Source organism: Hippichthys cyanospilos, chromosome 9 (genome assembly GCF_059441005.1).
Source record: "Hippichthys cyanospilos isolate Australia breed blue-spotted pipefish chromosome 9, RoL_Hcya_1.0, whole genome shotgun sequence".
In the NCBI taxonomy this organism is placed as follows: Eukaryota; Metazoa; Chordata; class Actinopteri; order Syngnathiformes; family Syngnathidae; genus Hippichthys; species Hippichthys cyanospilos.
Window position 1 is genome coordinate 21,564,686 of NC_142377.1, and position 24,179 is coordinate 21,588,864.

Here is a 24,179-nt window from a genome sequence, read left to right on the forward strand (position 1 = left end):
GCAGAGGCTCATTCCTCACGCTCGGCCGAGCTGATACGGAGGCACCGCCCCCCGCCGGGCGCGGCCGCCGCCCCCCCGCGAGCCTCACAAGACCGCTTACCGGCAACCGCGGCGAGAACTCGCTTACTGTCGTGGAGAGGCCAACCTGGGACCGCGGGTTTGGAAAGTCTCAGATGAAAGAAAATATCAGCTCAAATTTGGCTTGCCCATAACAGTATATGGGCATAACGCTACCTCGCTTGCAGATTATCTTAGTGCAGATTATGATCAAATCAATACGGCGCAGGATCGGGTCAAGGTTTTGATCCAACAGGGGCTTTAAAAAACAAAACAAAACAAAGCTATACTGATGAGTAATAGCAATGTAGAAACCGGTCGCTACTAGGTTGGAATCATAGTTTGCGCTTACAAAAATGAATCATTTTACCCACATTTTCCGGGCACTCCCGCCTCCTCCCATACTCCAAAAACATGCATGGTAGTTGTATCGGACGCTCCAAATTACCCCTAGGTGTGATTGGGAGCGTGAATGCTTGTTTGTCTCTGCTGACACTACACAACCTGCTCTATCAAGTCAACCACTTGCTGCAAAACCAGAACGAAAGTCCAACAAAATCTTGAAGTTCCATTTTTGTTCCTCCCACAGATTCACGAAATTCACAGTGATTTTTTTTTCTTTTTATACCTGATTGGACCCTTTTTTGCAGCCTTGCCACTTCACTCTTTATTTAGCCCGCCCAAATCTCTTCAAACCAATCTGATGGGTCAAAATACCCAACCTTGGGTAAAATCATAATTGCTCATAAACCATCCATCCAGCAAGCGAGTTTTTTAGCCCGTTAACTTCCCCATTGAGAGCCCATCTTCAATTTCATATACTCCCCATGAGATCACAGCAAAGGTTTCCAACTTTGATTTTGAATTCATGTCATTTTGCAAACCCGGCGCTGAGGTCCGTTAACCGAGTCATAGTGAAGATGGGCCAAACGTAAGCGTGTAGTCGGAGGGAGGCGCGGCCACGGAGGCAGAATCCAATTATTTTCAATCTTAAAAAAAAAAATGCCACATCAAAGGTAGGACTTCCGCAGCTCGGCATGACTGCGCGGTGAAGGAAATCAGGTCTGGAACCGGCAAGCCCATCGGCGTTCATGACTTTTTATCATTTTAATTAACCCAAACCTTAATTTGACGAAAAGGGGAAGCACGGCTAAGCTACTCACACATAACGGCGACTCGGCTTTTTTTTTGGGGTGCAACGTTGTTAGAACGTGACGCCCGCCTTCGCCGCCTCGGGCTCTCGGATGGGAGGCGTCCCAATCCGGAGATAGAGGAGAGTGTCAATTTTTGAAAAAAAAAAAAAAAAAAAGAACGCCCGGCGGACCGACTGCGGGATTTCATTAACTTCCGCAGTCAGTTCATCTCTCATTGAGCAGAAAGGACTTTTAATGGGAAGTTACTTTGAAAGGGCTAAAATGTTAATTATAAGGCAATAGTCATTTTTGGTCATTGTTACCTGCGCCAAATGGTAAGATATCGCAGCAGAAAACCCACTCACTTATTAGGCGACACCCCCTCAAAGGCACGCAGCAACTACAGTGCGTGCGTGTGTGACCGTTTCTTTATATGATCTCATTTTGTTTATATTAATAGTTAACAAAACAGTGCTTTTTAAAACTAAGAGTGGCTATTTCCCGCAAAATCTCAGAACCACTGTTTATTCTCAAGCATACGTGTCCATTACGGGTCCATTACTTTAGGTAGCAGGGTGAGAAGTCTCAATGCCGATACCATCTAAAGCTAAAGATCTTAAACTGCGGCGTCAAAGAACTGAGCACACGTGAACTCGAAGCTCCAGATGTGTTGTTTCTGCATGGATTACAGTCGGTAATTACCTCGCAGCTCCAGCCCACCGACGCCATTCTTTCCCTGTCATTACCCACACTCCTGTGCGCCAAGGCCAGGTGACAAGCAGATGGACCTGGCCGGCGCCGAACTAAACTCAACCAAACCTCTTGGCCCAAACATCGGCCGTAGATGGTCGGATCGGTCAGAAGCCTCGCCGTCAGCGCGCTAAAAGTTACGACTCATTTAACGGGGTGTGCTCGGCCGTATCTGGAGAGAGAGTTTAATATCGGGCGTCTTTAATGCTTCTATTTACACCGTGCGGAGGGAACCCGCGCAGGGTCGGGGAGAACGTGCAAACTCCGAGGTGGATTTGAACTCGGGACTCGGAACTGTGAGGCCGACGTGCTAACCACTCTTCCGCCAAGCCGCCTTTTTTCAAAATACACCGTTCCCTAGCGAGATATCGATATCCGCCAATGCGTTTTAATGGCCGTCGGTTACACTATTTGGGGCTATACTATGCTACACTATACTATGGCTATTCGGGGGGGATGGGAAATAGGCCGGCCGGTGAATCCATCCACTAGGGAGCCACAGTAACCACGTTTGAAAATGTCATTGTTATTTTTTCCCAGCTGGCTATGTGTACTTCTTCCCGTGCCTGCATGGGTTTTCTCTGGGTACTCCAGTTTCCTCCCACATTTCAAAAACATGTATGGTAAGCGTATTGGACACATTAAACTTTCCTTAGGTGTGTTTGTGAGGGCGAATGGTTGTTTGTCTTTGTGTGCCCTGCAATTGGTCGGCAACCCGTTCAGGATGTACCCGCCGACTGCTGCGAAAGACTACAACATGCCCGCGATCCTTATGAGGATAAGCGCTTACAATAGCGGATGGATGGTCAACAACACATTCAGTACAGTAGATGGGATTCTGCAATACCATCTAAATTCCATCTGCTTTTCCATGTTGTGAGATTCCCAACAACAACAACATGTCGGCGTCAGCCCTACATATGATTGTATACTGTATGTATACAATCAAGATAAGAATTCTTTTACAAAACAGTGGAACGAGGTATCACTCCAAAAGGAAGGAGATTAAACGCAGCAGCGCTGATAGCTCCTCTGCCTGATAATGTATTAAAAAAAAAAAAATACAAGCAATGAACACGACGACGCTGACGTTTTTTGAAGCCGTCTGGTGAAGGGCTCATTAGAATTCATGGAATGTTTTTTTTTTTTTCTTTCTTTTTATCACAGCACACCGCTGTTCAAATCAATACATTAACCACGGCATGGGGGGGTTGTCCCACTCAAAAGAGATTGTGTTTATGCGCCCCTGACCCGTTCGGCAACGCGTTGAGCATTCCAATTAAATTGGCAGGAATTATCTGCCGCATGCAATACGTTCTCAGAAACATGCAATGGATACATGTGCACGTGCCACATAATAGTGAGACTTGTTTATCTGGATGACGTACTCACCTCCATCAATATTTAACTCTGCAAACCATCCTTACGAACCTTCCTGGAAAATCACTTTTGGAATTTCAGACACGACTCTATAGACCTCAGCATTAAGATGAAGTCTTTGCACTCCATTGTCGGTGCGAGTTCCCTCGACACTAAACTGCAATAACTAATGGCATCCACTCAGGAACATACACACACCATCGTGATTCAGGCAGACTTTGTTTTTTTTATGTTAATAAAACAAAATTAGCATGTGATGAATACCTATTCGATCCAAGTAAAAAGCAAGATTTTGCAGATGATGCCGTTTTTATTTCTGACCGTCTCACTTGGAAAAGCCGGCTAAAAGCTAAATTCGCACTTTGCAATGTGCCTATTGGTTACTGGAATGACGTCACCCGTTTGAATGCGCAAAGGCATTCCAGAACGCGTTGCTCAACTAGGTGCAAGTGATTTGTTAAATCATATTTAGGCAAAACACAAAGTCTCTTTATACTTAATTCTATATATTGCTTTGAACTTTAGCCCTGTACATTGAATGTGTTGAGCAAAATCGTGCACATTGAAATCCCAGCCATTCTGCCGATTGTCAACGAGGAGAAAGTGTTGCTTAGGGCCGGCGTTCTAGGACCCCTTTTAGAAAGCGCATTTTCCAAGGACCCCCATGTTTGCGGAAACAAAACAAAATATAATTTAAGCCAAACATAAGCGCCCCTTTTATTCAGCAAAATATTCGATTTGACAACAAGTACATTTGTTACTTTTCAGCTAGACTGAAGTTACACTGAAAATTGCGATATCGCACACCTCGTGACAAACCGGCTCGATTTCCCCTACAAAAGGCTTCTGCAAACGATTTAGTCAAAAACAACATTAAAAAAAAAGCTTTAGCTTTGCTGGCTTCATCGCCTTGTTAACAAGCAATTGTAGACACAAAAGGCATTTTCAGAGACCATCTCAGTTCTCCAAAGAGGAGAATTTGTTCGTCACGCCTCGTGAAATGTACGCATAAAAACGAGAGAACTAAACATTGGATTTTTTTTTATTGCAAAATGTCTAACGTAACGAATATCCGCTCGATTGATGCTAGCATCATGCAAACCAAGCAACTATTGTTATAGCAATTCTAAACCTTCAACTCAACTTCCACTTTAGCATACACAAAGATTAAGTCCAACATATACGTCTTCCTGTTTGGAGACGTGTCCATGTAGCTCATAGAAAAAATGCTTTTATTGCCTTTACAGTTGCTTGCTTTTTTGCCACACTATCCTCTCAACTCTCGCCGCAAAGCGCATTTCTGGAGCTCGCGGCGCACTGTGCATTGGATTGCATGTCACGAATGTATGGATCTTAACATTAAATGTCATGTTTTTGTACTTTGAGACTGGAGGCATTCACCTTCACAACGACAACACGGTGGAATGGTCAGCGCGTCGCGGTATACGAAGCTACACTGGCTTGTACATCCCGAGTGTGTCCATTGTCATAATGGGCAAATTAGCTTCACGATATGAACGCTAACATGTACGCTACACGTACCAGGACTAATCGCACGACATTGGGAGAAGAGAATTACGATAACGCAGTAAGACTTCTTGCCAATGGGTGTGTGTGTGTGTGTGTGTGTTTAGGTGTGTTTTTGTGCATGCTTGTGTGTGTGAGTGTTTGCATGGATTTGCGCTGTGCTGATGGGCTTATTATTTTATGGACTGCTGCACTCTTAGTGCTCCTGTGGATGTGGCGGGCGAATAAAGATTGAATTAAGATAAAAATATAGGAAGACTGCGCCCGCAGGAGAAAAGATGTTGTCTGTCGTTTATTTCTCACACTTTGCGTTGATGACTAAGAGTGTTTGTGGACATATTTACATGTTTTTGGAGGAAGATGAATCAGAGGCAAATGGGAATTCTGGGCTGCAACGCATACATTGGGGCACATTGAGGGTCACGTTTACCTTCAAAGGTTTCTCTTAGAGGTTAAAATGTGGCGAGCGGTCTATTGAGGGTTTTTTTCTTGTCAATCAGCTCAGAAACTGGTTAGGGTCTCAAATTGTAAAGTCAGGTAAAGACATGTTAATAATCGTTTAATTTGAGGGCGATTCAAGATTCGTTATTCAAGAGTTTCATTGTCATATGCATCGGAATTCTACACAATGCAATTCTTATTCTGTTCACTTCCCCGAGCGGGCTAAATTCCAAAATCGAGCAAATAATAAAGTAGGTCATAAAACACAAAAGGAATAGAGCAAGGGCAGTAATAATGAACCGCTAATAAAAGAATAGACTACTAATAAAAGAATAGACTTGAATTTTGAGCATATTATGGAGTAGACGGAGTGGAAGAAACAATCTACATATGAGGATGACAGTGCAAAATATCATGTAGTCTAAAATATGATGTATTTAGCAGCTTTCTGCGCAAGGTTTGGAAGGTGCACGTGTGTGTGTGGATAAGTGACTGGTGATGAGGCAGATTAGTGCAGAATCAATTCCAATCCGAATTCCTCCTCCCGAATGAGCTGGGAAAATAGCCAAGGGCCAAACATTGTGAAGCCGGGTACACATTTCAGAATAAGCGAAGCAAATTAGACAAACTAGACATTTGCAATTTCTACCAATTTGCATGCGAAGGCTGGAATAGTGCATTGAAGAATATTGAAACGTGGAATGATGAGGAATGATGCTACAAAATATGGAATAATATTGTAACCAAGGTTTATGTGATATATTCAATTTAGTGATTTTTTTTTTCTGAAAGCATCTTTGGAAACGAATGTGTAAATTTTTGTGGGGTGCAGAATTTGCCTAAGACGAATTGAATGAGCTTTTAGAATATGTAATGGACATCAATATCTTTTTGTTGAATGTGTGAATTTTTCACATATCAAATATCAAATGGCAAAAGGGTGAATATCTGTTTTTAAAAATTCTTTTAGGAATGAATAAGGGAGTCTTGATGGGGTGGTGGCAATTATTTGAGTGAAAAATGTTTAATTTGTGGTCAGTTGGAATTTTTGGCAAGTTTTGCAAGTGAATGATTTAAATTTCAAAATAATGTTAACATGCAAAATTGAATGTGTCAATAGAACAAGTGACATTACAGCCTTGGGGTAAAAACTGGGTAGTTGGGAAAAAACGGGGATGAGAAATGTTGAATTTGGGGAAATTTGTGAAAATTTGGAACGAAAAAATACACTAGCGTGACATTGGAATGATGTGAATTGGAATTAATCATGTTTTAGTCATGTGAAGTGTAGAATTTATCTTTCAGGCAATGTCACGCACTTGTTTTTTTCTGTTTTAGACTAAGCTGTAACCCATATAAACGCTGTAAAAAATGATCACTTTTTGAAAGTTGATTTATACTGTATTTTTTTGTTAATGTTAAAAAAGGATACAGGTTTAGGTATACTTATACAATTTCTATAAATCGAGCGGGGGGGGGGGGGGGGGGGGGTTGGCACGAAATTTATAAAAATATATTTGAGAAGCACCGTTTAAGGGATGCTTTTACGTCACTACTGTCATGTTGCCGCTGGTTATTTATTTTCGCGTTTTTATCTAGGTCTCCATTTCTTGTCAAGTGATATAACAGACAGTAACACCATCATTTATATCCCCCCAATCAAAGGTGACACAAATCAAACACTTTGCCTTTACAAAATTGGCAGTTAATTGACACTGTCAGAAGCATTTTTTAAGCATTAAAGTATATTTATTATTGTATTTGTGTGCTGCCTGACATGGGGTCAGCACGGTGCTAGTTAAGAGACCGTAATCACAGCGAGCGGCCTGGGCATTGCCAGGTTGCTAGGCAACAGGCAATGCTTAGCTTCAACGGCGACCCGATGGTCGGTGAAAAAATATGGGTGGAGAACCAAAGGAAGGGCAGCATGATGGAGAAATAGTTGGCCTCACGGTTCTTCATTTCCGGGATGGAATTTATGGTCGGGCCATATTTCCGACTCTATGTAACGGTTGTCTAAACGATGATTGACTGGGGCCGGTTGAGAATGTGATCAAAGTGACTTGGGAATGGCTCTACTACGGAAAGAAAACAGATAGGCGGGAACCAGACCAAGCGGAAGAGGGCTGATACAGGTTGCTGACAAGGTGTTGTGCACTTTCCGCACCTTGTCAGCAACACCTACCTGGCCTTCCTCCTCCTCTGGCTTCCTGTCGTGTACCCTCGCATCGCTCTGTCAAAAACGCCATTGGAGAACCGGACGTGCTGACGGATCACATACAGCCGTCTTGTTTTTGCACTTGTTCACTGACATGACGCTTTGTTTGAAGCACGACGTGTTTGGTCGCGTAGCGCAGGGGAGGCTTTCTCACTGTGCTAATTACAATTCAATTGTACGATGTCAGGGAACACCTTGTTCATTTGGCAGCCATTTAAGCAGCCAGACCGGCAAAGGAATTTACTGCTTACTATATAATAGCTGAATTGATGCAGACATGGACTTTCTCTAAAAAGTCTGGATTAACGCTGCAGGTCACTTGTCATTCACAGCTATAACACAGCTGATTTTACCGGAAATGTATTTGTAGTTGCTCCCTTTCTTAGTTTCAGCTTTTTTTGCTGATAAGAGCATTCTAGGATAAGTTTTTAGTCAATTAAACCTAAGCAATCCGAGTCAGTTGAATTATAATTCAGTAAGCGACAAGGGGCGCGGCGATTACGACGAGGGGTAAAAATTGCAATACCCACTATTTTAATTTGTTGTTTTTTGAGCGTTCCCCTCATCCGTCGGCCCGTCTGCAACACGGGTGACCGTTGGCGACGGACTCTTCGACAGTCCGTCAGTGCTAAAGTCGTGCCCGCCTCTGACTCTAGGCTGAGATGTTGAACATATTTTTGGGAGGTATAGCAAACGCATTGGTCTCCTGTTTTGCCAGTGACACGGGGCCCGACCCCAAACAGCCACTCAAGCTGAGACCAGGCGGAAAAGGAGGTCAGGTGCAATCAACGTTGCTGTCGCGGTTGCGTCCACTTCACTCCCGCCTGTAACCAGGCAACAAGGCAGCGTGCCTGCCGCAAAGCCGATGTGACGGCGTCAGGCGGATTGAGCTTTGTGGACTGGAAGCGCGGATGTGGCCCGCCGCAGCAGTTTGCGTCGTAACATCGACCAGCATATACAGTGTGTGTGTGTGTGTGTGTGTGTTTAGGTTTTTAGGTGGACATTTTACACATTTTTGCTGGTATCGGCGGTCTATCATTTTTCAAGCCGAAATTTGTAATGGATGATCCTTCACTCCGGCAGCCAGTCGTCGTCCTGTTGCTCACTCTGCTCATCACCGACAAATAAAAATGAAACCTCCATCAACCGAACAACATTTACAAATAAATAAACCTCTGAAAAAAAAGACTATTAAACAGTATGACTGCAGGTTGACTTTAAACCAAAACAAAAGCTTAACTTTACAGTCCTCACTTCAAACAAACACATTTTGTTGAGATTAAGGCAAGATAAAGTAATTCCCTCAGCACGAATCAACAACAAGCATTCTTGTCCTTTAAGGGGCATGCGTATCAAACAGCATGTAAGCTCAATATGCGCTGTCGGAATGACACTGCTTTTAGTAGTCATGCCCGATAGGGAGCATTATTACATTGCAAAGAATTTTCAAGCTCTGCGATATTTCTATCCAGCCATTCATTTTAACCACTTGAAAAAGCAATTTAAGTGCTTGCATTAAAAATAAATCACTTTGACCACTTCTCATCTGTCGCACACACTACAAGTAAAAAGCAAAGTTTTGCTTAGCTTGATTTCTTTGATCAAGTTTTTTTTTTTTTTTTTTTTAAATGAGAGAATTCAAAAACTTCCATTCTGCATTTCATGGCTGAGAGCCAATCGGAGTTAGATTGTCAGTTGGGAAGTGCAAATTGCTTAATTGAATGGAATGGAATTCCAGAATGCTTTACTCTATGTGCCAGCGATTAATTCATTCAAAAAACATATTTAAAAAAACATTAAATAACGCAAAAATCCCCTTAACCTGTTGAGTGACCATCAATGCATATTACTTTTCCAGTGCATTGTGGGTAGTTATAAAGGCTCTAGATCACGGGTGTCAAACTCATTTTTGTCGCGGGCCATTTTGTAGCGAGAACTTCCTTCATTGGGCCGATATGGTGAGGGAACCAAGTCCATTTGAAACGATCTCATTGTATTATTACCGTACACAACAAATTGATGGCTTTGTTTTGCAATCAGAAGCATTCCAGTTTGTTCCTTTATTGTTTATATTACTGTAACAGAACAAACCAAAAAATCTCACCTTTATTTTTCATTATACACCACAAGCTAAAGTTAAAGGGTCATGGAAACTTCAATGATTTGCTTTCGCGGGCACATAAAATGACGTGGCGGGCCGGATTTGGCCCCCGGGCCTGCAGTTTGACACCCGTGCCCTAGATAAAGCCTTCCTGGACATTTGGACATCCCTACAAAGTGGCCAAACCCCGTAAATGCAATTAGCAGGGATTCACGCTCACATTAAGACACAAGCCACTTACTTTAGTACACGTCTTAATTTGCCCTAAAAGGCCTACTTCTTCTTACTAGCTATTATTATTAGCCAGGTGGTGAGAAAATCCACCCAAAAGGTATTAAGACGGCGCTTACCACGGCCTGCGGCGGACGTCGTAGAGGTCAATCTTGTTGGGCGCTCTCCACGGAGTGGCTGTAAAATAAAATGGATGTTGTCCGCCGCACTGTAGGATATTTCACCTCAGATTAGATCAAAGTCATAATTTCATTGGGCCTATCCAGTTACCAGTACAGCCATCTGATAAGAAATTGCTCGGCGGAGGAGCCGGAGGGTCAATTTAGACGTTATCTGGCACTGAGTTATAAGGGCGGCCGCTTGAGTCCTTTCCTTTCACCATGGCCGCCGCTTACCTGGGTAGTAGCGCGTCACGCCCGTGGCGCTGCCAAACACCTGCCAGCGGAGGGAGCTGTCATCTCGCCGATTCTCGATGAAGACCCGCTCCAGCGCCTGCGTCCAGTTCAACTCGTTCAGGATGACCGGCGCTGAGAACGCACGCACAAACACCGTCGGGAAATGAATCGTTCGGATTTGAACCTGAGACGATAAACGGCAATAATTGCATCCAAAACTGATCCAAAACGGCCTCATTGAATTTGTAAGAACTTGAATCATTGCGTCGAAAGTTTGAATCGTACAATCCGAATTTCAAGTCGTCGCTTTGTAACTGAAGCGCAATACATTTGAACATTCTCTTTTACATACAGACTTTCAAATCTTTTGCACACGGTTTTAATCAGCTTGACTTTTACCAATTCAGTCCAAAGCATCACCGAACTCCCGCAAAGCATCGCCAAAATCTTTCAGTATTTGATGCTTGCTTATACTGTACCATGCACTGGTTCATATTGAAACAGTAACACTGAAAAATAATAAGACTGATTGAAACTGTGTAATTTCTCCATGTATTGTCGTATTGGTGTGCTGGATGACATGAAGAGGTGGATCGGGCTTGCAGCTTAAAGTTTAATGTGAGCATCTGAGCATGTGTTTTGTCCTTGCGAGCGTTTTCATTTTCTAGCTGTGCGTTTCTCTGAAATAAATGTCTGAAGTTGAGATATTGATATTTAAAACTATTAACACAGCATACGATAAACGATTATCCTTTTCAAATTCATCTCCAAAGTACTGGATCATAATGGACTACAAATGATTTGATTTTCCAGAAGTAAACATGACTTTCCATGAATTCCACTATCAAGCCAGGCTAAATTTAGCTCCTCCTCGACATAAAAAACTCGCCTTGCAGTCGCCATATATCAACTCATCTTGTGGCATCAAAGGTCATTGAACAAAGAGTACAACAGCAGCAGTTAGCTGGGGATAGACCCAAAAATTCCAAAAAGTCCATTTGTGACTGAAACCCTGAACCTCAGTATTAGGAGTCAGACACATTAACCTCGAGGTCATCAAGCTCATTTCTGAATATTATTTGATATTTGTGTTTTTTAAAACACAGAAAGGTCCCAAAACAACCCCAAGAGACAAATAATGTACGTAAGCACATGATTTGACGGTATCATGAAGGATATCAGTCTAATTTTTTTCATTGCCGACCAAGGAGAAGTGAGCGATTACTTTGGCAGAGGTGATATATCACTTGTAGCCTCCTTGTGTGTGTGTGTGGCGGCGAGGGGGCTGAACACACTATCTGCAAACAAACTTTTTTTTTTGACTTCACAGCACTACTTCATCTAAATCATACTCAGATGTATTGTGTGTATTCTTCTTCTCGCTTACACTCAGACACACAAGTCCAGAAAGACACCCAGTCCAAGCGCATACGCAATCTTGCACAAATCAAGAGCTTTACTGTGTAAAGTTAACATTAAGTTCAATGGTGAGTGGAATTGGGCTTTAATACGCACCTGATTAAAAAGGAAACTCGCAAATAAGAAAGTCAACTGGCCTATCTGATGAAATAAGTCACTCAAATGACTTTTAGTTACAAGGCACACAAAAAGCTCCCGCTTTGCTAAGTCGCGCTCGTTAGCGGCTTCCGCAAAGCGTTTCGATGACGGCTCTCGTTTTGGGAAAGTCATTTAAGACAAAATGAGTCAAGATACGGCAAGACGATTTCCCTGACACCCGGCACCGCCAACCACCGAGCTGCGGGGGCAACATGTCCATCCGTCCATCCGTTTTCTCAGCTGCTTCTCCTCGCAAGGGTCGAAGGCACGCTATTTCCTTCCCAATTCTCCCGAGAGCACATTTTGCATCCGAGGGACGCGTATCTGGATTTCACCGATGCTTATTTCAACGAGATCAAAAAGCTTAAGCGCAAATTTCAATTCCACCTGGCCCACGCATTTCTCAGGGAGCGGTCAGCCAGTCATCTGATTAATGCGTGTAAAAGTATTATCCTTTAAGCGGCAGTTATCACAGCCGGCGCGCTGTCGAGTCCCAGCTGTTTTCTTATCTAAAGAGAGCCACCGAGTCTGAAATGATAGCCGTCCCGCACCGGCCAAGGGCAAAGACACATCCGGCCGGCACTGGCACAAACTGCGCCCACTTAACATCACGGGTGTCCCATGACTGGCCTGTGGGTCCTTTGTGGCCCGCGGCTCCTTTTTGGAATTAGCTGGGTCTCGTAGTAGAATTAAAAGAATAAAAAAGGGTGAATGTTGTGACGTAAAAGAGTTTTGTATGTTTTTTTTTTTAATTCATACCGCCGAGACCCGATAATAACCAATCATGGCGCAGCTTGCACACATCGCAGTAAAAAACACAAAAAACAGGAGAATCGTGATTGGTGGTTACCTGAGCAAGTGTGATGTCATTTTCAGGTGACAGACTGTTACAAAAAATATCCGAGATGGATAAAAACAGGTGGATTTTTTTTAATACCGTACATTGGGCCCCCACTACTGGGGATGGGGACCAGGCCAGCCTATGAGTGGCAAAAATTGCGTATAATTCATTGCTGCCCTCAAAAACAGGCTGCAACCAATTCTTTTAAGAGTAGAATATTCTGCTGGTTCGTTTGTTGATGAATTGATGATTCGGATAAAAGAATCAAGTTTTCACAAGGCCTTCCTGTGTGGAGTTTGCATGTTCTCCCCGAGCCCGCGTGGGCACTCCGGCTTCCTCCCACACCCCAAAAACATGCATGGCAGGTGAATTGGACATACTAAATTGTGCTTAGGTGTGATCGGGCGCGTGATTGGTCGTTTGTCTCTGTGTGCCCTGCAATTGGCTGGCAACCAGTTCAGGATGTCCCCCACCTACTTCCCGAAGCCAGCTGAGATAGGCGCCAGCAAGCCCGCGACCCCAGCGGGGATAAGCGGCTATAGAAAATGGATGGATGGGATGGACATGATTTCCGATTGACAGTGCAGTCAACTAACTGAATGAAGATTCAGTTTGGTCCGCAACATCAGAAAAGGGCAAATGTTGATATTTATTTCCAAAGTAAAATAGGTCACCGCACGAAGGCATGAGCTACCTTTGCTGTCAGTCCGCACATAAACACCTAAACACGCCTGCGGGAGATGGCTTCAAGAAAAACGGGCGCGCCTGCGATAAGCCAACGCAGCAAACTAATTCCCTTTGATTTATTCAGCCAGGATATGGCCCGACTTCTCTGGACAGTTGATAAAAAGACAAATTCGCACCCGCGGGGGGGTGAATCGCACGCTCGCCCGGGCGGCAGACAAGGCCTCCCGGCGCCATCCTTCACGTGAAATGCGCACCCCATCCCAACGCGTGCCATATCTTTAAAAGGTAATTCATCAAGGCGCCGCTTCCCTGACATTTGGAGCACCCTTGGCTTTGCCCCCTTTATGCGGCGCCACGCCACAAAAGCGTTAAGAGAGCGGGATTTATGGAGCGTCTCCGCTCGAGATCATTCCTCAACCCCTCTCGTCACCTTCCTTCTCGTGACCGCCCTCCCAGCCTTCCTTCACGTACGCATTATTCACACCGATATAGCCGAGATAAAGAGTCATCCCGACAGATATGCGCCTTATGCCGCTGTATTAATACGACGTGGCGCAAACGGACGCCTGAATCTGCTGTATTCACAGAGCGCAGCGCGGCGTGATATATCAAGAGCGCCGCGCGCACAAAGTGGGCCCTGGTCACAAATCCATAACGGTAATGGAGCTAAAGCTATTAGCGCAGTCACTAAGGAAGAGTCGGGGCCATTAGCGCTGTAGTAGTTTACATGTGTAGACAGCTCTGTCTTGTTTATAGCGGCTCACGTGGACGCGCCGCGCGGCTGACATCCAAGACGGCCTCATTTCAGCCTCGCTTAAATATTTCTCGTGCGCCGTCGACTTTTCCCGAGTCGGCCAGACTAAATAAAAACAAAGCTGACAAGCAAATAGCTGTAATCACGGTCAATGCGCAACGACGACACAAAACAGAGATGTGCAAAATGTTCAAACGCTATCACGCCGGAAGAATCAAGTGATGTGTGGCCCGTGTCAAGATCTTAAAGGAGACATGTTATGTACTTTTTTTTTCATAATTCAAAACAGCTCTCGGGTGTCTTAAAGGACAATACCGGTTGAGTGAAGCCTGCCATTTTAATTGGCGTGCAGGTAAAGTGCACACACCACAATCCGGGAAGATAAAGAGCATTTTTGCCCAGGTCTATTTGGTTTGAAAGGAATTTCCTTTATCCGTCTTTTTCCATCACGCTCACCCCCACGCGTGTTTAAATCTGGTTTGATGCTAAGAGAGCTTGAGTTGTCTCTCCAGTGGGGCGTGAGCGGCATGACAGGGGAGGAGGCTTCCTCCAGTGCCACAGGAACCTGCGGCGTGCCAAACAAATACACGCTGCCAGCCAGCACAAAAAAAAAAAAAAAACCCTCCTCTCATTATCACTGCTCCTTTTTAGAAACAATGCTGATATTGGACAGCCCCCCAAAACATAGTTTTGTCTCCGTAGATACTTTGCTACTTCCTCTTGACACCTTGTGACATATGCCCCCCAAGATGATCTGGCATTGCTTTGACTTCAATGTAATGTAGTGCACAGTTGTTTTCTACAAATAACTATATTTTTAGAGTTAGGATTCAACTATTTATTTCTCCATTAGAAACACCCTAAGCTATTCACTGAAAACTATGGTGACACTCTTGCACAACATCCGTGATTTTTCATGAAATGGTTTAAATACTGTGGCACTGTTGTCGTTAGCCCCTCAATGGCATTTCCTATCATGTGTTAGCATTAAGCTAAACAGACTCGTCAAAGGAAAAGGTCCGTGGTTCCTTTGAATACTAAACATCGGCCTAAGAAAATACAGCTTATAAATTGTATAAAAAATCGTGAAACAAGGCATTCGTATCGCAAGGCACCGATGCGCACGCTTCACGGTTTAAATTCAACCGAGGCACATTTCCCCCCATGTTGTAATTTCTTGAGATGAACCTGTATTTTATGCGTACTAAGTATGAGTCGATGGATGCGCAGCGGCACATATGGAAATGTGTCTTAATAGCTGGAGTATAAGCTCGCTCTGTCATGGGCACATTTGGCCGTTGTCTCGGCGCATTCCCGATAACCGTGTCGATTTCCACGCCGGGAAAGTGACAAGACGAGATATTGTATTGCGGCGCCGGGAAAAGATGCTGCACGCAACGGATTTAGACTTCGAGTTTAATGAAAGGATTTCCCGCATCCAGTGGGGGGCCTCTTTTTATTCCCTGCTGGGAGCTATGACTGCTTATTGTCATATGAAACATTCGAGTAGTCATGCGCTATCAGGACTCTACAAACACACACACACACAGTAAATCCTTTCCGAGAAAAAGTGACACAATTTTACTCAATGTACGTCGCAACTAAAGTTGACCGTTTCAATACGTTTGAAGATAGCTACCGGCGACTCTATACGGAAGACTGAGCAAAAGTTGTCTTTAAAGAGCGGCGATTGCTTGGCATATGTAAGCATGGGCATCGGCTTGGGCATCAGAACGCGACCTACACACAGTATAATCGGGACAAGACAATAGGTCAGCTGGGTTAGGCTCGTGTGTAACGAGGCCATGGCTGTTTGTGCTTAAAAGTGAAATACAACTTGACAGTATTTAAAAATTGCATGGGACTTGAAAACTTAAATGTTTATAAACCCTCCGTTTGCATGGCTACAACAATGGCTCTAATACATTTGATTGTTTGCGACTTGAGATTTTAAACGCTACAAAATGTTATTTTTTTTTTTAAAATATGGTCATTAACGTAGTTCACGACACTTTGGGAGGGACTGCACTCGAGGCTGGGAGCTTGATTACAAAAAAAAACCATCAGGGCTATTCAATTAGACACTGAGACTGGAGGCCATGCTTTTTCTTATACAAACACTTTCAATATTTTGGGTCTAATCAGTGTTTGGTCAGAGAAAAAATGAAAAAGCTCAAGCACCCAAGAGAGTTTTGGTTGTAATCGCAGCGAAAACAAGCATGAGAATAATAAGAAAATAGTCTTTTTTTTTTTTTAGGCATATTAGCATTAGCGCCAATGATTGCTCTTCTGCATTTACACAATGATTATTTTCAAGATGATTTTAGGAAAGCACTTGTCTGCAGTCGTTTCCTGGCCTGGAACAATCACACGGGGCAAATAAAAGCATTCGTACTTATCTATCGTCGCCGCGTCCACTCCGTGGTAAGCACGCAAGACGGAGGCAAACGATGACCCGAGCTAATTAGAAAGTTTGCGGGCTCGGCAGCAGGAATGAGCAGCGGGATAATGAATCATAAAATGCTTCATTACTGCGCTCAGGGAACACTCTCCATCTCAATAAATGGACACAGGGCCTGGCAGACAAATCAAACCAGGATGCGTACGCCGCCTCATTTAGCTTCTGGAAGGATCACAATGAAAGAAAAAGGAGGGGGGGAAAAATTCCCTTGCTCTAAATGGTTTCTATTATTGAAGTGTCTCATCTGTTTCACTCTCCCTCACTTCAATTCCTTCTATCTTTTCCTCAATCGCTACCTCCCCCCTTCGCTCTCCGTGGCCGTCGTCAGACTCCCCCTTTTTTGCTACGACCGCTAATTCATATTGCTGTGTGCGGGAAAGCGGTCCAATTACACAGTGCGTTAGCAAAATGCGCAACTCACTGCCACAACTTAGCTTAGCATCTCGGTTCAACGAAACCGTAAGTGCTGCGGTTAACTTGTTGTCGAATGAATGTGGCGAGTTTGATTTGTTGCGGTGTCGTAGTTGTTTGACAGAGGTTAACGTTTCTTCTAGGACCGAACCGGTGGTAAAAAATGGTGAGTCGAAAGAGGGATGCTAAACAGGCAAGATGCCGTGCTGCCCCTTGTCCTTTTTGAGGTTGTAGCTAAACTGCAGGTAACCGCATTTGATTTTGGAAGCAGGTCCGCTCTGCAATGGTTTCCAGCCAAGCGCAGGACACAAAATCCAAATTTCACGTCACATCTGTGACATTCGAGTCGGATTTGACATTTAATCCAGGTTCCAAGATTCAACTGGTTCCAAGCACAGTTTTAAGCTGCGCAATCATTTATTTTAACACGTTGAAGCCACTTGTTTTGTTGAAATCTGGCGCTTTCTGCAAAGCCTATTTTTTCTCCTGACCATTTCAGCACTAACATCAAATAAACTCAAGAACACCTCCTCGTAACGGACTTGGCTCTTACTCTTTTCTCCAATTAACAATCGCAGCGCAGCAGAAGGCCCCGATGGGAGCAAAGCAAACTACATTCATCGTAAACATTTTTTGAGCCCCCTCCCTAGGAGCAGAAGCTAAACACCAATTCCACGCGCTGCAGCACTCCAGTCCTGAAGTCAGCAGCGGGCTCAATCAAAAGGCCTTTATTCTCTGACTCATATCTTCAGTCGGGGGGGAAGCGGAGCTGCCACAAAATGGCTCCGGGAACAATGTGTAGGCCTGATTGCTCTATTGTGAGTTAGCCGCGGCCTCTGACACCCCCGCGCCCCCTCCCCCCCCCCAATCACCGCCTGCACGGCGACTGTCTCGTTCTGACAAGATGTGTCTGGAGACACAGCTGGGGGGCATTGTTACAGACAGGTGCCGCGCGTTCCTGTTCTACAAAAATGGCAAGGACCCGCACAAAAGCAAAACGACAGGGGGAAAATGACTGTCAGTCTGCACGTTCTCCGCTTTTCTTTTTCTTAGTGATAAAAAAAGGTAGGGAGTTGATAACAGGCAGGTGGAAGTGTTGCCTTTTGTTCCTTTGGCAGCTGCGCGAAAAGGCGGGGGCATCGATGCGACGGGGGGAGTCCGTGTCTGTGCCGAGCGGGTGTGAGTGAGCGTATGTCATGTATAATCGTGTTAATATGGAGAAAGGACTGTTGGCTAAAGCTAAGCTAACATACGCCATTACCTGGGAAACCAAGGGCCATTTTGAAATGTAGACATTCCTTGTTATATTGTATAACATAACAGGCGCTTAGGACAGCATTAATTCAACGACGTATGCGTTTCCTTCAGTGATTAAACGAGCGCTGCCGTATTGATTAGAATAGATACGGAATGTAAATGTGTTCTGCTAAGATCAGAGGATTTTTGAGGCCGTATTCAACAGTAGCTTGTTTAATAGTTAGCAGTGTGTAACTGGGGGCTTTTGCTACCTTAATTTAACACGTTTTTGGGCGCTTCTTTTTCGGCTTAAGCTAGGAGCAAATATCTCAGTTCCAAGCATTAGCTATTGTAGAAGCTAATTTAAAGATAATGAGCAATGTGTACAAAAAGCTGGTTACTAAGTTTACCTCAAATTTGCAAGGATAATTCGTTTTTATGTTAAACCAACGGATAGCTTCATGCTATCAAAAAGAATAACAGGCAGGTGGAAGTGTTACCTATTAAATACATTTAATAGGCAACACTTCCACCTGTCTGTTATTCAACCAGTACACAGTAGGGCTGGGTCTTAAAAGTGTATTGTGACATATTGCAATACAGCAAGGGCGTATTGCAATACGTATTGCGATATATTGGGCAAAATTTGTTTAAAAAAAAGCCATACATATTAAAATGGCTGAAAAAAAACAAAGAAATGATGAAAATAGACAAATTCTATGTATTCTTGTGCAGAAGCCACACATCGTCGATATCTCTGAGCACACATTAAACATTGTTTTTCAAAAAAAGCATGTAACATTTTTTCATTTCAAACCTTGAGATACAGTCGCTCCTGTACCCCCCCTTTGTTCTCCCGAGTATTTTCAGAGTATTAATTAGCATATAAAAGAATCCAAATCGAAAAAAAAACAGACAAAAAAACCCCCCGTAAAATCTCAAAATTCCCATTTGATTTAAACGCCGCATGAGATTCTACTGCTCGTGAATATGCCTGCTCGGTTATTATCGCACTTCTCGGGAAAGCATACTGCGGGCAACTTCATTAGGAATTTAATTTTTCTACTACTTGCTCTCCTTCACCGCTTTGGTATGAAAATAAGGCCTTTCGAATCCGATACGCGATATACTGGAAAATGAATGTCGTATTGCAATATGCGTATTGGGTCAATTTGTATATGCAATATATCGATATATCAATATTATCGCCCAGCCCTAGAACAGTGTGTATTTAATAGAACCATATATTAACCGTTTTAGTCTGTTTAGCATATTGCTAACACTCAGTAAAACACACTGTTTGGCAACTATTGGCACGTTTTCCTCTTCATCCAGCATGTTTGTTTACTCTGTTTAAGGTGTGCGTTTGTGCATGTGCGTCACCAATTGGTAGGCTGGAAGCTACTATCACGGTTATTTATACTGTATATGGGCCAGTAAGTCTGAAGGTGGTTCAGAAATGGTTCCGAATTAAGACTTGTTTATGTGATTGTTTTTGTTCTTTTCTAATAGGTTATTGGATCAACACTTGCACTTCACTGTGTACATTTGGCCTCATAAAAGAAAAAAAAAAAAACAGTACGGCAGAAGTCACGCAGCGTTCATCATTTTTAACCCTGCGGGTTAATTCACAGGCAAGCAAGTCAACATTATGATTAGCATCTCCCTTCGCCATGACACAGCAAAGCAATTTAATGTTAATGAATGGAGTTAAAAGTCAGGCAGTCTCCATTAAATCATCGGGCAGAGCGGTAATCACGAGCACTCGGATGCTTACAGCCTTTGTAGATGTCGGTCGGAATCTGCACAGCACTGGATGAGTAGTTGACCTTGTTTTTGAAATTGGGATCGTCCACAAACTCCAGCTCCAGAGAGGACGAGCTCTCCAGCGGATTTTCCTCCTCTCCGTCCTCCGTCTGCACGCACACATCGCAAAATCAGCGCAGGCATACAACCGGGCGGATAGAGGAAGGAGAATATGCGCAAATATGGTGACACATTCTGTCATGGCCCATGTGGCTTGGCGGTGCCCATCTGTGCCTCTGCAAACACTGGCTTTTGTTTGGAGTCTATGCTGCCACAACAAATAATGTCGTAAAATTAGCAAACCTTCTGCTTTCCGTCTCAATTGGAAATGATGCGGAATCCGGTGAACGTTCAAAGCACAATGTCCACTAGACTGGAGATCACCAAAATAACAGCCCCATACAATTTTGTGGGGACGCCAAGATGAAAAGCAGCACGTTAAGTAGTCATCTTCACAAAACATGCTTATAGTAGGAAAGATCCTGAAATCACCATGTTTACTCAACACGCCTCAACAATCTAATCCCCGATATCGCTTTTCAACTGACTGACGTGAAATTGGGTGGGAATAAATCAGGAAACGTGAAAAAGTCTCTGGGATCATCCTTATTTTGAGCACTCGCCGTGAAAAAGATATAGGGGCCCATTCATTGCCGCATGTTGTTTTACATTCTTTGACGGGTCGCCATGTTGTGCTAATATTGCTGACACAAAGGAAGAAACAAGACCGATTTGAATTTTATTGATCCAATTTAAGATTGCTGCTTGGTGGAAATGATGTACATCCCAGGTACTTAAATCCCTTTAGAAGACTATCAGACCCTGAACCCCCCCCCAAGAAAAAATGCACATATACAGTACATTGTACATATGTAAATTGACAACCGAAAAAGCCGAGATTTCGCTAAAATGTTTTCAAAGATCCCCTGGTGAACGGTCAAAACAAAAACCTAACCCTAACCCTAACCTTAACCCAGCAGTTGATTCTTAAGTGATTTGAGCTCTTATCACGCAGCCTGTTAGCCGTACATGGAGAGAACAGCAGGAACCCCGTTCGCAGATCAAACCCCATAAAACAAAGACGTGGGAGGTCGCTTCGAAATCGCGTCTGGTAGCTTAACAACGATGTCTAAAATGCGCGCGTGCGCTTTTGCTTCCGGCACTTTGACACACTCCCAAACGTTAGTTGCACTCAGCTTCTATTCACTCATTATTAGTCATCCTCCATTAGCTGTCATTTGTTTAGACCAAATGCATATCTAAGAAGAAACAAATCGGATTATTCCCCCGGCTTTCAGGCGGAGGAAAAACATCAAGGTTTTCAAAAGCAACTTTTGTTGGGGTGCATGAATTGTTGCTGTTTATATTTTAATATAGCGGCATGGGTTAATTGGATCTGACATGAAGAAACCTGTTGTGTTTGGGGCTTCATTAAATCAAAAGAAATGCGTGTCCATGACGGGGGCGGTGATTGATGGCTCCGCTTTAATTGTCTATTAAAACGCAATTACAAGCTGTTGTCGGGACGAGCAAGGGGGACGTTCCCAAATAAAGTCACCCGGAGAAATGTCCCAAAGCGGCCGTGAAAGACCCACAACCTCAAGTCAGAGCGAGTTTAGCAACTTGCGTCTGACCGTCACATTAGGGAAAAAAGTTTGATCGGTATTTTATCTGTTTGTATATGTTGCTGCATTGTAAATGAAAGTAGTAGTTACGGAAAGGTTTTTTATGACCGGAACGTTTATGCCGGTTTCTTTCGTTGGACACATTTGTCGTGTTTTGCTTAAACGTTCTGGTGTTCAAAAATACAATCGTTCAAGGAAATTCACATGAGAGTGACAACAAATTTTTTCCGATTGAGAAATTTGACTGACGGAATGAGAACAGCTGCTGAGAAATTATTGATGACATTTGTTTATGTTTAAGTGTGTTTCAATACAACAGGTTGGAATGCGTGTGGCGAGGATAAAAATGAAAAGTTCATTTCTGTCCACCGCAAATGAACAATGATCGCAGCGGGAGAGTCATGGGAATAGGTTAATGACATCAGCACCATGATGTTTGTTGATTACGCAGCTTGACATGAATTCTCTCCACGTCGGCCGAGGAGAAGCCCCCCCCCCCCCCCCCCATTCTTTCTTCATAAGAGCCCCAATCATAATTAACTAAGGCAGTTTCTAATTAGCAAGTGAATAAATGCAGGCAGCAAAGACTGATTGGTTCATTTTCTTCAACCACCCACCACCTGTTTTGCTCGAATCATTACCCAATTTGTTAATTTTTATCTCTTCACATTCAAGGATTCATAAAGGGCAGAAGAGGCCAGAGATGACATTTGGAAGAATTTTCCTTTCCTGCTGTCGTCAGTTAACTGGGTCGGGTTAGGCCAGTGCTTCTCAAATAGTGGGGCGGGCCCCCCTGGAATTTTCATCAGCAAGTCTTCTGTATCAAAGAAAAAAAGTCTTTGGTCTCAATGGTAGTTTGTTCTCAATTACGTTTACAATTTCAAAGTTTCTATGGATATTGGTACTTAGTATTGGAGAGTACCGAAAGAGTGAATACACATACTGCTATGTCTGAAAAAAGTAGGCGTGGTCATCCTACTGCATAAGACATTTTCAAGGGGGCATCTCATACATTACAATACTTATTATACTTATTATTATACTTATTATTTCATTCGCCCAATTCATGATTTTACTTGACTAATTTTGATCATGATAGCAATTTCTAGCCTAAAATGACAATACCCCACATGAACAAACAAAACAAGTATTTTTCTGCTTTAAATGTGTCTCTATAATGTTTCACTTTTTAAAAGAACTATTGAAAAGAATGAAGTTGTCCAAGATACTGAAATACATTGAGAAGCACCTGTACATACTGTATAACCATTGCAAGCTTCCTCACATATACACTGTTAACATACATCCCAAAATAAGGACTAAGGTGACTTCTTTTTACAATTTCACCCCATTGGTGGCCTTAATTGCTGGGGCTGCAGAGCTACAATTATTTTCACAAACTCTGCCTAGCTTTATCCCCACTTGCTATGGGGAAAGGCAGGGTCAGTGAAGTGAGGGTCACGGGTGTCTCGCCCTGAGTGTGCGCTGCGTTAATGATGACTGATGCTCTCTAATTAGACATGCTGACAGGCCCTAAAGCCTTGTGTCATTAATCTAAGAAATGGCGGGTGTGAAGAGAATATCATAGCGTGATTTATTACTCCTTTGCCTCCCCCTTCATAGCCTTCTGTTCTTCCCTGTCCGACCATCGTTGGGCCATTGATGTGGTGGATATGCTGCAGGAGGATGGAACATTTGAAGAAACAGCAAGAAATAAAAACATTAAATTAATAAACCAGCTCCACAGTCTCCACTTACCTGCAGGAACCCAATAAAATGCTGAAAACAGATTTATCTCCAACGAGTTGCTCTAACATCTAAGGATGTTACAAAAACAAACCAACTCCACTGCCTCGACTTTGCTGGAGCAACCTGTTAAATTTCTGCCCTCGGCCTCCTCTTGGACAAAAAGCAGGTTTGTCCTTAAGTTAACACATCATCATAACATCTGAGGATGCGGGGCTGGAAATGGAAATATCAAATCAGGACCACTGAGGTCGGGCTTGGAGGCCACCTTGACTCTCCTCTTGGATGAAATGCAGATTTGTCACTGCTACGTTACTCTTACATCTGTTGTAAAGCTATAAATGACAAAAATAAACCTACACCGCGGTCTCTACTTTGTTGTAGTGACCCATGAAATGGCTGCCCTCAGTCTCTTGGATAATAAGCTGATGCGTCACATTTTGTAAATGTGAAGATGCAGAGCGAGAAATGACAAAAATAAATCAACTCCACATTCTCAACTTTACTGCAATGGCCCATTTCATTCCTGCCCTCAAGACTCCTTTGGGATGCGAAGCAGATTCATCGTTGCCACGTTTATTTTATGATAACATCTGAAACACCACAGCTTCCACTTTGCTGCAGAAAAACTGGATGGAGCTAAAACCCATTGAAGTTTTCACCGCCCTGTAACAGATCCCACTTGAATTTCAACGGTCTACAACAGGCTCCTCATTATTTGTAGGTATCTGAACGAGCGAGGGGTAAGGCCAGCCACCACCCACTCGGAACATGCACACTGAGCCGGCCGTCGTTCTGCCTCCATAGCTCACCGCAAAGTAG

General features: G+C 43.5%; 1 protein-coding gene across 3 annotated transcripts in view; it reads right to left on the bottom strand.

The window, feature by feature from the left end:
* cacna2d2a (calcium voltage-gated channel auxiliary subunit alpha2delta 2a) overlaps positions 1 to 24,179 on the bottom strand; it is a 134,793-nt gene that overhangs the window by 26,262 nt on the left and 84,352 nt on the right. For all 3 annotated transcript variants that reach the window (XM_088422675.1, XM_088422674.1, XM_088422673.1), the window contains 3 exons: positions 19,958 to 20,096; positions 10,234 to 10,365; positions 9,958 to 10,015 (listed from right to left, as the gene is read on the bottom strand). In XM_088422675.1, the coding sequence (XP_088278801.1) occupies positions 9,958 to 10,015; positions 10,234 to 10,365; positions 19,958 to 20,096 (329 nt within the window). The remainder of the gene's footprint in view (positions 1 to 9,957; positions 10,016 to 10,233; positions 10,366 to 19,957; positions 20,097 to 24,179) is intronic.